The sequence below is a fragment of the Phalacrocorax aristotelis genome, chromosome 1, assembly GCF_949628215.1.
Source record: "Phalacrocorax aristotelis chromosome 1, bGulAri2.1, whole genome shotgun sequence".
NCBI classification, from domain to species: domain Eukaryota; kingdom Metazoa; phylum Chordata; class Aves; order Suliformes; family Phalacrocoracidae; genus Phalacrocorax; species Phalacrocorax aristotelis.
Window position 1 is genome coordinate 204943440 of NC_134276.1, and position 16023 is coordinate 204959462.

At 45.3% G+C, this 16023-nt stretch overlaps 2 protein-coding genes across 3 annotated transcripts in view; one reads left to right on the forward strand and one right to left on the reverse strand.

Moving 5' to 3' along the window:
* PSMC2 (proteasome 26S subunit, ATPase 2) lies at positions 1–9351 on the reverse strand. The gene is made up of 12 exons (XM_075081438.1): positions 8989–9351; positions 6797–6834; positions 5468–5549; positions 4309–4408; positions 3867–3998; positions 3175–3247; positions 2950–3045; positions 2528–2692; positions 1960–2047; positions 981–1183; positions 367–463; positions 1–280 (listed from the first exon to the last, which is right to left on the reverse strand). Exons 1-12 carry the CDS (start codon positions 9056–9058, stop codon positions 123–125), a joined length of 1302 nt encoding a protein of 433 aa, XP_074937539.1. The 5' UTR covers positions 9059–9351; the 3' UTR covers positions 1–122.
* The window catches only part of DNAJC2 (DnaJ heat shock protein family (Hsp40) member C2), a 17256-nt gene continuing 10567 nt past the window's right edge, over positions 9335–16023 (forward strand). The window contains exons 1-5 of one of the 2 annotated variants that reach the window (XM_075081433.1): positions 9335–9620; positions 10379–10480; positions 11090–11165; positions 13370–13468; positions 15749–15890. In XM_075081433.1, the coding sequence (XP_074937534.1) occupies positions 10448–10480; positions 11090–11165; positions 13370–13468; positions 15749–15890 (350 nt within the window). In that variant the 5' untranslated portion in view covers positions 9335–9620; positions 10379–10447. Of the gene's footprint in view, positions 9621–10289; positions 10481–11089; positions 11166–13369; positions 13469–15748; positions 15891–16023 lie in introns of both variants that reach the window. The other variant, XM_075081432.1, reaches the window with a different exon arrangement.

Genomic DNA, 16023 nt, shown 5'->3' on the forward strand with positions numbered 1-16023 from the left:
GCACCCCGTTTGGAATACTCCATTTATTTCTAGCTTCCGAGAGCAAGGCCTGAAATACTACACTTGGATTTTTGTTTCACAGGAAGTTTTAACAACAGGAGCAGGAAAAACATTCCAGGATATTAGTTGTAGGTCATGTAGCGAGGGGTAGCACTGAATTTTGCGTACGATTTAATGACTTTGTTCACTGCTTCTAAGAAGTCTTTCTCTGTTGCGATTTTTCGACGTGCTCGGATAGCAAACATGCCTGCCTCTGTGCAGACACTGCGAATCTCAGCACCTTTAAAAGAATGGGATAAACGAATTCAGCACTGACCACCAGTGGAGACGAAGTGTACACAGTATTGTTTAAAAAAATCAGCTTACCTGTGCTATTAGGACACAGGCGAGCCAACAGCTCAAATCTTATGTCTCTTTCGACACTCATCGAACGAGCGTGTATCTTGAATATGTGAGTTCGCCCCTGAAAAGAGAGCGGAGGATAGAAGTGTTCATGCTATGAAAGAGGTGATGACTCTCAGAGTGCAGCTGTCTGCATCCAGAGCAAGGGCAGATGGAAAATAAACCCTTTATTTGCTGCCCAGCTATGATTTCCTAGGTCTGGACTGGCATGTTTCTGTGAGAAAATAACTTTCAAAAGAGCTCTAATGGTAGAAGTACCTTAAGAGATCTCTCTCAAAAGAACCAAACAAAACACATTCCAACTTAAGAACTAAATCACAGATCTGGTTAAAGGATTCTTTATCTGTTGAGTCAGGAATATACAGTGAATATGGGTCTCTACCACAGCCAGGGACAGAATCTGTGTCATGTGGGAAAACCTTTTTGGCACATCCAAACCCCAAGTTTCCATGTAGTTTCACGTAAGTCAAGAGTGCTGCTTTTGTTAACTCTCCTAAACCGCTTCCAGATAACAGTGCCCTAACTGGAGAAGCACTCCAGTATCAGAATATACTTGCTGTGAAAGAAAGCATTCTCACCTCAAGATCAGGCAAGCTAAACTCTATCTTCCTGTCCAGCCTGCCAGGCCTCATCAGGGCTGGATCCAGCGTATCGGGTCTGTTTGTAGCCATCAGCACTTTGATGTTGCCTCGCGGATCAAAACCATCCAACTGGTTGATCAGCTCCAGCATAGTACGTTGCACTTCGTTGTCACCCCCGGCCCCATCATCGAAGCGAGCACCTGGAGAAAGGAGACATGCATGTTTCACAAAGTGAGAGAGGGCCCTTCCCAGCACGGAGGAGGGGTTACAGCTGCTACACAGAGGACATCTGGAAAAATAATTTTAAATTATACACAAATATTTGTGTTGAGTTTAAAAAACGTGTGCGGGGGTTGGGGGTGGGCTGTGTGTATTTGAAAATTACACAGTTCAAAAAACGACTGAGTGCTGCTGTCTGTTGGTTACAGGAAGCACTGTATCTTCAGTCTTAGCATGAAAGGGCCTGTCTCCCTGCCTAGTAGCTGGCCAAGCTGCTGAAATTTATAAATGTTGTTTGTCTGGTTGGTTGTTTTGCCTCCCCTCAACAAAAATCTGCCCCTCAACCCTTATCTGTGTAAAAACTGTTCTGCTTTCAAAGAACCCAAGTACTTCCTTTGGGGGAAAAACATCATTTAGTTTTCAGGCAGTAATAAAGATGTAGTATGTAGTCCAGAAGCTGATGGCGGTTTAACAGTTACTTTTTGCAAACACAATACAGAGATTCTTCACTAAAGTTCAAATAATCTGGGTGTTGCATACATGCAAAAATGACTTCTCATCTGGGCTAAGTATGTTCAGATTATATAAACCACTTCTTGGTAGCTTCCCGGGCGTGGGACGTGCTGGTAGTCGTTTTGCTCAATAGGTATTTACAAGCACATTTCCTGAAATGCAGCAACCCACATAAGGAATTACAACCTGGTAAGAACCCGAAAGTTCTCATATGAGATCAGAGCTACACATACTACAAACATACCTCCAATGGCATCAATTTCATCAAAGAATATAAGACAAGCTTTTTTAGTTCTGGCCATTTCAAAGAGTTCACGAACCATTCGAGCTCCCTGAAAGCAAAAATCATTATTTTGTTGAAGATTCAAGACACATTAAAGACAAACGATCACAATTAAACTTTCTGTGCTTCCAAACACTTCTAAGTTTACAATGATAAAACTCTTTTATTTGTATGCATATATATAACAGAACATTCATAAATCTAAAAGCAATTTATAAAGGAGAGACAAATAACTACCCTTAAAATCAGAAGTACAGGTGAAGACATTTGCCTCAGGGCCAAGTGAAAATAAGTGGCAGAGCTGGGAACAGAATCCTGACTCTGCACTGCAAAATCCATTTCACCAACAACAGCACAGTGCAGATCTTACAACCGACTGCCTGATCTGCAGGGATTTCTTTGGCTGTTCCTCCCCTCTCCTCATACCTCCAGCACACAAGCACACCACCCACCAGACCCACTACAGCACCTGGTCCCCACAACTGAAATCTGCAAATTGCTCCACACTCCATCACCTCTTTGCTCTCACCTCTCCCACATACTTCTGCACCAATTCAGATCCAATTACTCTGATGAAGCAGGCATCCGTCCGGTTAGCAACAGCTCGGGCACAAAGTGTTTTGCCTGTACCAGGTGGCCCAAACAAAAGTACTCCTTTGGGAGGCTCAATTCCAAGGTTAACAAATCTTTCAGGCTGTAACAGTAGGAAACAGAAGGGAAGGTTACGTGCAAATTAAAGATTACATGCATCAAAGAGTATATGCAAATTAAGAAAATAATCAGTGAAGAGCGATACAAACCAGGCTAGGCTGGATTTCACTTGTTAAAACTAGACCTCCCTCGCTTAGGTGTTCACATTCAGCTACATTACCGTTTCTTGTTTTTTCAAATGCTAACAGATGACCAGAATACTTTCAAAATAGTAGAAGTTTCAATCTGGAGGTTACTTACATGAAGCAGAGGGGTTTCGACCACCTCCCTCAGCTTTTCAATCTGCTCTTTACAACCACCAACATCACTGTAAGTGACGTCTGGTTTTTCTTCTACCTGCACAACAAAAAGGTGAGCGAGCAGTTAACAGCCCGATGCTGCATCTCCCTCCAGGCTCTCAGGAGCCCAGAACAAAATCTGGCCAAAGTAATTGCAATTACAAGACAAAGCAATGTCAGTTCTCACTTGCATCATGGTGACTGTGGGATCAATCTTTGGAGGCAAGGGGATATGGATTTGGTACTTGTTTCTGTCCACCCTGGTGAGAAAGCACGAAGACTATTATTTTAACACCAGTTAATTAAGCTGTCATGTAGCAACAACTCTGTAAATTAGAAGCTGAATTCTGAAACTGTTCTTTCCTCTGGCATCAAGACAGCCCAGCCCTGAAAGCTAATAATCAGATGGACTAGAACTGGAACTCTTTCCACAGAGAAGTTTAAGGTTTCCAAAAATATGAATTCCAAAGTATTTTGAAAACCAAACTTCAAAACATCCTGACAAAATATTGATTCTAAAAGTAACTGGCTTCACCTCCTCGGTGAACATTTCCTGTCGCCACTGTGTGTGTAACTGTGCAGGCTGCCAAAGAGGGAGGGAGCAGGCCACACAGGCTTCCTGAAACCTGGGACTGCTGGGAACCAAACTGGAAGGTTTCAGTCCGTGAGGTGTGGTTCTCATCAGAATGACATCAAAATCAAAAGATTCCAGGAGAGTGTCCAGGTGAGTTACGGTCTTCCAACAGAAAGGCATTAGCGTTATAATTTCAACTACCACAAATATATGAACCAATGGTTGTTGACCTGTCAAACTAACGGATTGGATGAGAAAGCTTCAGCCTGCTGGAAAACTCGTAAGAACATAAAGATTTTGCTTACCCAACTCTCATGCCCTCTTCTATGTCAGTAGGTGCCACCTGGTCACTGAGATCCACCACAAATTTGGCAAACTGCTTGACGTTGATGATGTACTTGGGATCCTCCGAGTCCGCATTGATTATCTTTGTACACCTAATACAGAACACAGTTAACACCACCGGGCAGACAAACGCACCGGCCTGCTAGCTGATAAGCTTCAAGATGAGAGTCATATTTTCCAGATGCACTGAAACAGCTGTTGTATTTGTGATTCTATTACTATGCATCCTACAATCATTACAGGAATAAGTACAAGCATCGCCAAGCAGAGCACAGTTCCTCTCTGACACAATGGCGAAAAGCACTTTCAACAGGCACAACAAGTGAACCTTATTTTGTAAAAAGATCTACACCTAAGCTATAAATCACATTTTTACACTAATCAGCCCCACTGCACACCCACCTTGCAACTTGTAATGGTTGCTCGCTTTGGAGAGTTTGCTTATCCGCAGCCAGATCCCACAGGGCCGGAGGAGCCAGGCCAGTGTCGGATTCCTTGATCCCTATGGACAACACAGCCAAGCTGAGGGGAAGCAGCTGACTGGTACGTCAGCAATCCTTCACACACCAAGAACCTCACACGTCAGCCTGCAGGAAGCTTGCTGAGATCTCTAAAGCACATGCACACACACACCTTTGATGGAATTCCTAAAAAGCAAGTTTCCTAAATAAATGAGGCCTATGTGACTGCACCAGCTAAACAGGCAAACACCAGCCCAGCCATCCTGGAATATGGCTGTGCAATCTGTGGACAATTACAATGAAGCTTGACAGAGATATCAGAGATAAGCAATTTTCTAAAAGTTTCAGGAAAGGAGCAAAACTCTGCAAGTGCTTTCACTGAGGGAAAGCTTTAGCTCAAGAGATCAGAAGCTAAGGGATTCACAGAGGTGAAAAACCTTATAGATCTTCCAAAACATGGATATAAAAAGTACCATCTCCATGACATATTTGAAAGAATCAAGGATTTTACTGGAAAAGAGAAGCTGTTCCTGGCAGAACTGAGGGCCACGAGAGGATTAGCAACAGGGCAACAAACATATATCAGTGAAACAAACAAAGCAAAATTAGGGAACAAATCAATTCTTATTGTAACTGCCATAACTGGCCAGCTGATTTGAAATGCTAACTGCTCTGATACGCACTGCTTCATTTTACAAGGACTGGTACTGCTATTCCATGATAATGCATTAGGTTTTTGCAGTCTACGGAAGTTCACTCACTATTCAAATGCAGCTCGACACAAATCACAACAAATGGTCTGGTGGCAGAAAGGGGCATTTGTTTCATGCCACTGTAATATATATAAAAATTAGAGTTTTGAATAAAAATGTGTTAAACTACAAAATTACATAATCCTATGCACAGACTAGCCCTGCCCAATCAAAAAGACCATCACGTACCAAGCAAAAATCTCAAGTTACCAAATAAAGAATTGTATTATTTTGAGAAAAATAACAGTAATAAACCAATGCAGAAGTCATTTAAAACCAGCTTCTTAAAACACTCATTTTGGTGTATGTGGCTCTTCTATCAAAAGTTATCTTAAAAAAGAAAGATACCTGTGAGCTCATTGATTTTCTTAAGCAGTTGTTGAATATCATCTTCTACTTGCTTGATCTGCCTTGAGTATGTGCTCTGCCCCTGGAAAAGAAATATCACATAGATTTTGTAACTCAAATGATTTTCTGTTTGGGAAAAAATGCCAATAGCCGCTGAGCATCAAGATGTTCAATAGGTGGTCTCAGTGTAACAGCCAACTATTGATCACAGCCAAAAAGGACAGTATTAAGTTCCAGTAACAATATTTCTGGTCACAAAAACAAGAGTGCAGCTACACACAACTGACCAATTGCGTAAGTGGAAGTTTTTCACATTTGTAAACCTCAAGGATTTGTTTTTCTTTTAAACCTATTCAGCCTTACGTTTTTAAACTCTTTTTTTCCCTAAGGTTTAAAAAAAAAGACTTAGTAAAAATTATAAACAGACAGAATTCTGTATACATTGTCTGAAAATCGTCTGTACGAGTACTTTAAATACCTTACCCACCCTTTCTATCATCCACAGAAGACAGCAGAAAGATCACGCGGCAAATCAGAAGCTAGATTATGGCTTGTGATAAAACGCTTCGCTACCTTGCCCTGCCTAACGCGGACAGATCTGGATCTGGATTTCCTTTATGAGATCTCCTTCATATCAACTTGGCAACAAAAAAGAAGCTGCAGTGGGCATGAGCCATATTTCAGACCTTCATAAAGGAGTCTCAGTGTTAACAAAATTCAGGCTTCTGGCAAACGTATCCAAAGCCAGTCGTACGCCAAGCTGCAGGTTTCACTTCTCAAGAGCTCTTTCACAGACCCTCTCTGCGTTCTGGAGGAGAGGGGAGACTGGCATTTTAGGCCATATTGTCCACAGAAAACCCCTCCTGAGATTACATCCTTTTTGAAAACGTCCATGTATCCCTCGCTACTAGTTTTTTAACATGATCACTAAAAGCAAGTAAATTTGATGGGAGAAGGGGTCTTAAAGTTATTGTTCTTTATAAAGCAAAACTGGTTAGTGAAAAGGCCCTAGCAGAGCCCTAGCTGTTAGACCACTATGACAATCAGCTATGACATACAGAACAAAAACAGAGGGAAAAGAACACCCAAACCACCTTCACTACTTTCAAGCTAACAAAGCTACTGGATTGTCTTTAGGGTTGTGGGTTGGGTTTGGGGCTTTCTCGTTGGAAGGCAGAAAGGGAGTGAAGATTTTGGCAGGAGAGAAAACCATTAGGAGAAGCAGGTTTACTAACTACTCACTAGGTACACATCCCTCTACCCTTGCACTCAATTCCTAACAGGACTTGCTTTTTGACTTTAACACTCTTGTATACATATGCTACTTACATATGTTTTCAGCAAGGCAATATCTCCTTCATCCAGAGCTGAAACAAGACAGGAAAGACTTAGCTTCCAATATTAAAAACAAAACCATCAGAATCAATTCCGCTTCTAAAAGATGAAAACAAATATTTTAAAGGGATCCTTTTGAGTTTCTACTTTTTCACTAAACCAAAGTAGAACAAAAGAGCATCAGACATTCAAGAAAAACAAAACAGCATCTCCAGCTACTCTCTGCTGGAGGAAGGCACTGAAGATGGCAAAATTCCTCTTTTTAACTTTTTGTTTCTGAACGTTTAAGAAAACATCAATGAAAAACTGCCACCATCAGTGATGTCTCTTTCCAAAATGCCCGGCATGAGCAGGGAACAGCAACCAAATCTAAGCTGGTCTCAGTAACAAAAAACTACCATAAACTATAAACAGCCTGGAATTGATAACTAATATAATGGTGAGTTTTAATACTGTGAAACAGAAAACACAGGAATGGTCGTACTAGAGGAGATGAACAGCTAGGTCCAATGTCCCTTCTCCAACAGGAAGGTCTATGGACATGGCAAACACAGAGAGTTCCCACTCCTGGGTCACACCTTTTTATTAACAGCCCTTACAAAATTTTCCTGATGTAATACTTGTGTCAGTTTTCTGAATCCCTGAAAGCTTTCAACACCTTTAAGCAAAACACGCAGGGAGGAAGCGCCCAATTTAAATCAGCATTACGCTTCCCTTTACTTGACACAAACTTGGAATCTAAAAATTGTACTTGGGCCTCAGAACTAAGAAAAATGTAACAGTCCATCACCCCTTCTTTACTTGCACATCACTTGTCATTTAACAGAACTTTAACATTCCCTATCCCTTCCCCCAAAAGCTATCTCTTTTCCCAACCAAATGAATCTCCACCTTAAGCATCCCTGGCCCTCTGTTTGTCTCTCTTTTGTAATTCCACTGTATCTTTTTACGATAGAGGGACCCCAAACCACACGGTATTAAAGATCTGGGTGCAGCATGTATTACATGGTATTTTGAGAGGATTTTTTTTTGTGTCGATCTTTATTTCTTTCCTGATTATTTGTATTACCCTGTTGATCCTCTGATGTCTACTAAACATACTAGACTTCAGCCTGGAGAAGAGGAGGCTGAGGGGAGACCTTATCACTCTCTACAACTGCCTGAAAGGAGGTTGTAGTGAGGTGGGTGTTCGACTCTTCTCCCAAGTAACAAGCAATAGGACAAGAGGAAATGGCCTCAAGCTGTGACACGGGAGGTTCAGACTGGATATTAGGAAAATCGTCGTTACTGAGTGGTCAGGCACTGGAACATGCTGCCCAGAGAGGTGCTTGTGTCACCATCCCTGGAGGTGTTCAAAACAAGATAAGGCACTTCAGCACATGCTTTAGGAGACATGGCGGTATTGGGTTGACGGTTGGACTTGGTGATCCTAGAGGTCTTTTCCAACTTTAATAATGCTGTGATTCTATGAAATTCTATGGCGTTGTAACTAAAAAAATCTTTCTTGAGTGTGAACGGTTCAAAGTCCATCACTGGTTGCACGCAGTACTGATTTTGTCTCCAGATGCATTATTTAGCACTCACTAGCACGACGCAGCGGCAAGCGCAGCCCGCCCGTGCGGAGCGGGGACGTTCACCCTGCGCCGGCGCCACACGGGCCGCTCGCCCCCGCGCGCTGCGGCTCCCGCTGAGGCGGCGACAGGCGGGCTTGGACAGCCGCCTCCGCGGGAGGGAAGGGGAGCGATCGGGCGCCAGGCGGCCGATCTTCCAAGTAACCATTAAACCGCGAAAGGCCTTCCGTGTTACGAAAAGCAGGCCGGGCTTCTGGGGAGCCTTGTGCGAGAGAACCCCGCGGGGCCCATGCGGCGTCCGTCGCCCACCCCCCGGCCAGCCCTGCCTCGGCGTGACTTTCCTCAGTTTTCGCTCAAAATCTGCTAAAACCGGGCCGATGTTCACGTCTGACGACCACCCCCACCGCGGGCCGCCCCCGCCGGGGCCGCCGAGCCGAGCCCACGGCCGGGCCCGGGCCCCGTCCGAAGCCGCGCCCCAGCCGGTTTTAACTCCTTTTTTTTGTTGTTTTTCCTCCTCCAGCCGCGCTCCCGCCGCCCCCGGCCGAGGCGCTGCCCGGGCCGGTTCGCCGTCACGGACCGAGGGTCCGAGGCGGCCTCGCCCGCAGCGCCTCTCACCACGGATGGGTTTATCCTCCTTCTCCTCTTCCTTGGTCTTCCTCTGATCGGCGCCCAGGTAGTCCGGCATCCCGGCGAGCCGCTCCGACCGACCCGGCACGACCCGGACGCGTTACGCAGCACCGAAAGCGGCTTCCGGCGGGGGCGGGCCGGGGGGACAGCAAAGGAGGGTGCACCGCCCCGTGTGCTCCGCAGCCCCCGCGCAACCGGCATCTCCTTCCCTCCCGGCACCACTACCGCCGCTGAAAGAGTTCCGCCCGCCACAGCGCGCAGGTTGAACCCGCGCCGCCCTGATCCGCGGCCCCGGGCTCGGTCGTGATCTGCCTCTGGGGCCGGCTGGGCCCCACCGCCGGCGCCGGCCCCGGTGCGGGGAGGCGGGGCGGAGCGGGCAGCTGGGCGGCGGCGGCGAGTGGTGTCCAGGCCCCGCCGGGCCGCTTATCCCGCCGCACGCTGCCGCCGCCCCGGAAGCGCTGTGCGGGCGCCTCCATGCGCCGGGTGGCGGCCAGCGGCGGGGAGAGGCGAGGCGAGCCCGGCGGGCAGGCCCCAGGCGCGCTCCGGGCCGCCGCCCGCCGCCATGCTGCGGGGGGCTCGGGACGGGGAGGCCACGGCCCTCGCCAGGCCACTCTCTGCCGGTAGGTACCGACCGGCCGCGGGACGCGGGGGGGTGAATACGGGAGAGCAGGGCGCGGGTGGCGGGGCCCCCGGGGCTGGGGGCTCCCCCCGGGGCTTCCCGGGTTTGAGCGGGGACGGACCGGGGCGGGCAGCCCGCCCCCCGCACCACCGGCGGCGGCGGGCCCGGGAAGCCCTCTGGTTGCGTTCGACCTCGGCGCCGTCTCGCCGCCGGCTGCTCCTGCCGCCGAGCCTGTCCCCGGCGGGCGGGCGAGCAACAGCCCGGGCTTCGCCGCTGCCGGCGGGGGGCGGGGCGCGGAGGGGAGCGGCCCCGTTCGGTGCTTCTGCCGCTGTTCGTTGTCTCCTCCGTTACCGGAGCGAGGGAGGCGTTAAGCGCCGTTTAGCGCGTGCGCTGCCGTAACGTGCAAGCACCTGCCGAGGTCTGAGGACAAGAGCGAAGCCTCTGGAGGATCCCGCCCGACGGGCGCGCGCTCCGGTCCCGCAGCAGTTTGGGGCTTCTGGAGCCAACTACGAGACGCGGCAACGCGTAGCCCTGAGGGGGTGCGGGACTCCTGAGGGCTCTGGTGGGTTTAATTTAAAAAAAAAACCAAACCCAAGCAAAAGACCGAAAAAAAAGAAAAACCACAGTAAGTCACAGAAGATGAAGAATGCTTTTATGTTTTTGCTTATAGCATCAGTACTCTGTCAAGTGGAACCTGTGGGAAGATGGTTTGAAGCATTTATTAAGAGGAGAAACATAAATGTTTCTGCCTCTTTCCAGGAGCTAGAAGATGAGAAGGAACTTTCTGAAGAATCAGGGGATGAAGAATTGCAGCTTGAAGAATTTCCTATGTTGAAAACCCTTGACCCAAAGGACTGGAAGGTATGCACTTGATACAGACCGGCGTTAATTATTTTTGCTGGAAATCTCCTGTGAAAGTTATCTGCTGTTCCCAGTCACTAAAGATCCTCTTCCTCCTCCCCTCCCACCCCCACCTGCACGGGTTTGCGTCCCTTGGTGCTGTACCTGGGTTTGTATTTTCCACCCATAACCAGTTGAGGAGGGCAAGCTCAAACACACATCAGGACAAGACCTTAGTCCTGAACTGCTGGTTTCTGTGTTCCTGCCTGTAGGCCCTAAAAGTGTCTCTTCTCCCTGTTACTGCCTCCTTTATTCTGGAATTTCATTAGTGGTCTTAATATTGAAGACAGCAATTCAATTTTCTAGTAATTGAACTTTCGAGGATTCAGTACTTTAATCTAGATCAAGCTACTTGAATGTCTATGACAGTGGCTTAATTTAGTGATATTTGGGTATTCAGTAATTATGGCCTTTGTGACAATTGTTCTTTTTCTAATGTTTAGTGAGAGAGGGAAGAGTTCTGCCTCTTGCTTTTAAAAAATGGGGAGGAGAACTGTTTTTCTGCATGTGTTGTGGCTTTTTAGGTCACATTTATCAGTGTTTATTAGGGTTCTTTTTTTGTCTTCTCAGAATCAAGACCATTATGCAGTTCTTGGGCTAGGAAATATACGATACAGGGCTACTCAGAAACAAATCAAAGCAGCTCGTAAGTACCTTTCCTTCATAAGCGTACCTTTCTTTCAGATGTACATAATGGTTTTCCACATGAGAACATGTACATGTCATGAACAAGCTTTTTACTGTTTCACAGACCTACAAACACCCCCTCTTTGATTTGTGTTACCTACCAGCCTTCTAAATTCACATCACAGCTCCAAAATCCACAGGCCTAAAGCTAGGGAATTCAAAAATTTCACCAAGTTCACATCTCGGCTTTCTCGCCTGTGTTCTTTGTCAACAATCTTGAGACTGTACCTGCACCTTTCTGCGTTTTTGAGTCTGTAGCCAGGCTCAGTGAAAGGCAGACAAATACAACTAGCCCTGCCCTGTGTGTTTCAACAGGCTGGTGCTGGGAAGCCCCTTACAAGGGGTAGCTGCCACATTAAGGCTAGTGACTAAGAAGTGCGCTGCTGTTATCATTCTGATTAGACTGAGCATTGCCCAGGAACGGAGCCATAGCTGTTGAATTTTCAGTTGTTCAAGTAACTAAAGTTACTTCGGCCACCAAGAAGCTTGGGTTTGCTCGTCTTTGGTCATTTTACCGTGTGAAAACTGTAGAGTTCTTGTGGCTGGATCTCTGGGATGTTACCATGCCATTAAAAATGTTGTCTTGTGAGGTTAAGTTTCCGTGACGTTTTGGGTAAGTAAATGATAGAAGTTAAACTACCACTGCGCTGCTTAATGATGTCGTGGGCCTGTGTCTTAAATCATGGCGTGGTTCAGAAGTACATACGGGTTGACTAGGGGTCTCTTATGGTACTTGCATATGAAGCAACAACATGTTGCACTTAGAACTTTTTTCCTAGAAAGCAATGAGACCAAGAGTTGACTTTGCAAGAAGGATGCCAGTATTCAGTGGAGAAAGATTTAAAAAGTACTCTGAAGTTTGTTTGGTAGCCTTTATGAAATAAGCTGATGGTTTTGTGAATTGACCTTGCAAGCAATTGCCTGTGTAACTGAACTGGTGTGAGTAAAATTGCTGTCCCCAGTAAAACCACAGATTAAGCTTAAATTACTCCCAAGTGAAAATGGGTTTAAACTAGCAAATTACCAGTTTGCAGAGGAAATTGTGTTGCCTCAGGTACGCGTCGCTTAGCAGCGCCATTGCGGCGCACATGCTAATACAGCACAGAGCAGCACCTGCTCCGGTGATGATTAGTGGTCTCACTAATCTTGTTGAGCAAGAACTGGGGCACCTCTCCAGGTTCCTAACAGCATGCTATTCTTACATGGTGGTATAGAGACATGAGTCTTCCTCACCAGTATATACTGTGCTTTTCCTGTTTTTAACAAGGATTCTGATTTGTTTCTCAAAAGGCAGGCTGCTGTGACTACTTGATTGGTATCTTCTCTCTGGAATTTTTTAGTGAGCCAAGAAGGCACATCTTACGTTGTGTGACAATATGGCTAGACCTTTTAGCAAAGAAGTCAGTTTAAAATCTGGTTTTACTGTTTAAACACTAAGACAACCTTGGGAGCAACTTTAGGAGATACTCTGTGTGTGCTAGTTAAATCTTAGGATTTAAGGGCTAAGTAGAGAGAGAGCGCTGGCCACAAAGCCTGTGCGCATGCTTAATGTTATCCGTGGGTAAGTGCAGCGGTCTTCACAGGCTTGTGGCTGTAGTTCCCTTGTGACATTTAATTTTGGGTTGTGTTCAGACCTTGAGTAAAGGGATAGAACACAGTTTTTATTTTATCTCAACTAATTTGCTTTTCATTAGAAATAACAACTAAAACGACATTGATTATTTTTCTTTATTTTTTCAGTATGATTGCACAGGGAATTGTACAATCTTGCACCGTTCAGGTCCTGAAACTGCATTATGCTCAAACTGTGCACGTAGAGTTACCAAAGTGCTTTGCTATATGTAATGTTAGAGTGAGTCCCAGAAAATCAGTGCTGCTTCAGCTGATGAAGGTGGAATAGAGTTTCTGAGTTGTGATTATTTTGTGACCCAGCAAAGATGAAATAACTTTAATTCTGACAATAGTGTTAAATCAAAGAAAGTTCATGAACTTGTATCTGTTTTCTTTTTTCTTCCCAATGTTTTGGGGGGTTTGTTATTCCTAATTTATTTTAAGTATCTATTTAGAGGAATGTCAGTTGGAATTATTGCATTACTTTGTAGTTTGTGAGTAATAAATTGTTGATGATGAAGCATTTCTAAACCTAATGCATCTATTTTCTAGATAAATCCATGGTTTTGAAACATCATCCAGACAAGCGAAAAGCTGCAGGGGAACAGATAGGAGAAGGTGATAATGATTATTTTACGTGCATAACTAAAGGTAAGCAATTGATCTCTTTTTATTAGATACTCTCTCAATCTACTTGATTATCTGAAACATATTTGTGGTGCTTTATTGGGCTTTTCAGGAATTGCCAGTTAGTAAAAAGCCAGAGGAGTTCTTTTGCATTTTAGAAAACTGCCTTAATAAACAGAGATTGCATTAATATAACTTCCCTCTAGGTAGAAGCAGGATGGGAGTGCAACGGACAGACGTTAGTCTGCTGTGCCTATTGGCGATAAAATGCGAACGCTTGTAGCAGCACGTGCTGAACCACTAGAGGTAGCCACATACCTGGGATAAACTGGTGTGCTATCGAGTAGTTTCCCTGAGGCATCAACGGCTATTGGAAAATCTGAATTCTAGTGCACTTATGCTGCCAGCAGAGCATCTGTTGATTTGAGGCAGGACATCAGTTTCTTCAACTGCCCTTTTTTTTGCCCAGAGATGACTAAACGAACTCAATTGAGTAACATTTCCTTTCTTGCCTGTGGTGACCCAGAACACCGCTGCTGGCCGATTCCAGAACCAGAGGGAGTGTTCTAGGTCTGACTTATGTCTTTAGGCATGCTTTGGAGTTTGGCTTTTTTGTTCACTTTAAACAATTTTTTTTGACTCAGTAAGGTTGGGGCAGGGAAGAAATCTTGGAATTTGCATGTTCTGAACTTTCTTCTTTTGGGTGTCTTCTTACAACACTAGATAAAATGTTAGGTGATACGTTAGAGAAGCTAATGATGTTTTCAGCCTCCCTTAGAGTTGCCAAAAGGAAAAAAGTTGCCAAAGGAATTTTTTTTCCCATAGTTGCAGTCCTGTCAGAAACTGGCAAGTATTTATAATAAAACAACTTGCACCTGAATTCAGGAATATGCTCTGTGTTCTATACACGAGGAGCAAAATATCTTTCCCCTGAACTGCGTACAATCTAAGTTTAAGCATAAACAGAAAGGAAGGAACAAAGTGGCGTGGAAGAGGGGTAATGCTTCCAGGCGGCACCCTGGAGGAAGGAAATGCAGTGGTAGGGAAGGGGGATCTGGAGTAGGAGCAAGAGGTAATGGAAGGGAAGGAAGAAACTTGGAAAGGCAGGAGTATGTAGGTGGGACTCAGAGCCAGGTATGACAAAGGAATGGGTGGGAGATACAGTGCCGGGGGAACGGAGTATGTGAAGTAGAAATGGGGATCTGTACGGAAGGGATATCTCTTAAGCAGAAGAGGAACCAACGGATGTGCACAGAATTTCTTGCATCAGGAAAATGGTATAAGGGTTACCGAAGCTCCCAGCTTGCAATGTAGAGGATAACAGGGATCACTCAGAGTATTGGCAGAGGGAAGTGCTTTCCCAGAGGGAAGAGAGGACTGGCAGGCAGCAGCTCGGTGGTGGTCCCTTGCATTCCTTCCTCTCTGCATTAACATCTGCAGTGAGATGAGTTTACAGAACCAGAGTGCCATGGTCTCCTCCAGCTTATCACCTTCTAGATCTGACCTTCCTGGTGCAGTGATCTCTGCCCAGGGGTGCAGTCAGAGAAGCCCACAAATGATGGCAACATGGATTTGATTCCTTTGATGACTTTTCACTCTTATTGAAAAATAGTGGGTATTGTAGAACTGACAGACAAAATAATTCTACACTTCCTTGAGAGAAAACAAGAGTTTACTGAAGCTACAGTGTCTGTGTGATTTCCAGGGTATAAGATTCAGTAATGTGGTGCTCCCCAGCTGCACGGCTGTAAGAACAGGGAGACTGGGAGCGGGAGCGTGTGCATGTTTTGGCTAGTAGCTATGTGGTGTTTTATACTCTTCCCAAGTCTCAGTATATCATGAGCGGCAAAAATTCTGATGAATGGCTCCTGTTCTGGACAGTTCTGACATGTTATTAACTCGGGGACCATTTTTACTCTGTGATTGTCTTTGTAGACTGGTTTTTGTCAATTTATCTGCAAGGATCAGGTGTAGGACAAAAGCCTGAAGATGTCATGCCCAAACTCCCAGTGCCTGACCGAACGTACTGCTATAAAATTATTTTAAATATAATCTGGTTTGTTACATCGTAATGGTTAAACGTCTTGTTTTTCATAAACATTTTCCTTCTACTTAGTTTATGAGGAGTTGACAGCAACGCTATTGGTGTCACTTAAATAATTCAGTATCAAGCTGTACAGAGTGATAGATCCAACACAGATCTGAGAGCATCTTTTTGAACATTTGGAACCTTCCCTATAACATTCCCACCTTCTGGGGAAGACTCGCTTTAGTCTCACATTTTGTCTGGTAACTTTTTTTCAGCTTATGAAATATTATCTGACCCTGTGAAACGACGAGCATTTAACAGCATAGATCCTACTTTTGATAACTCTGTACCTTCCAAAAGTGAAGCAAAAGAAAACTTCTTTGAAGTTTTTTCACCAGTTTTTGAAAGAAATGCCAGGTAAGCGATGTCAGACTGCCTTTGCTGTTGCGGGAGAATCAGCGTTTGCGAATTCTTAGGGAAGTGTGTTTGTAACAGGTGTGATTTTCAGGGATGCTGGGAGATGCATTAATTTGCTAGAAATGTATTACAA

What these genes read in the sequence shown, in the direction of transcription:
- PSMC2 (XM_075081438.1), bottom strand. Translation starts at nt 9,058, where the DNA reads ATGCCGGACTACCTGGGCGCCGATCAGAGGAAGACCAAGGAAGAGGAG. An exon ending in TTGCCTTGCTGAAAACATAT is followed by an intron (nt 5,550 to 6,796) that starts GTAAGTAGCATA and finishes TTTCTTTTCCAG; the next exon opens with GGGCAGAGCACATACTCAAG. An exon ending in CAACCATTACAAGTTGCAAG is followed by an intron (nt 3,999 to 4,308) that starts GTGGGTGTGCAG and finishes GTTCTGTATTAG; the next exon opens with GTGTACAAAGATAATCAATG.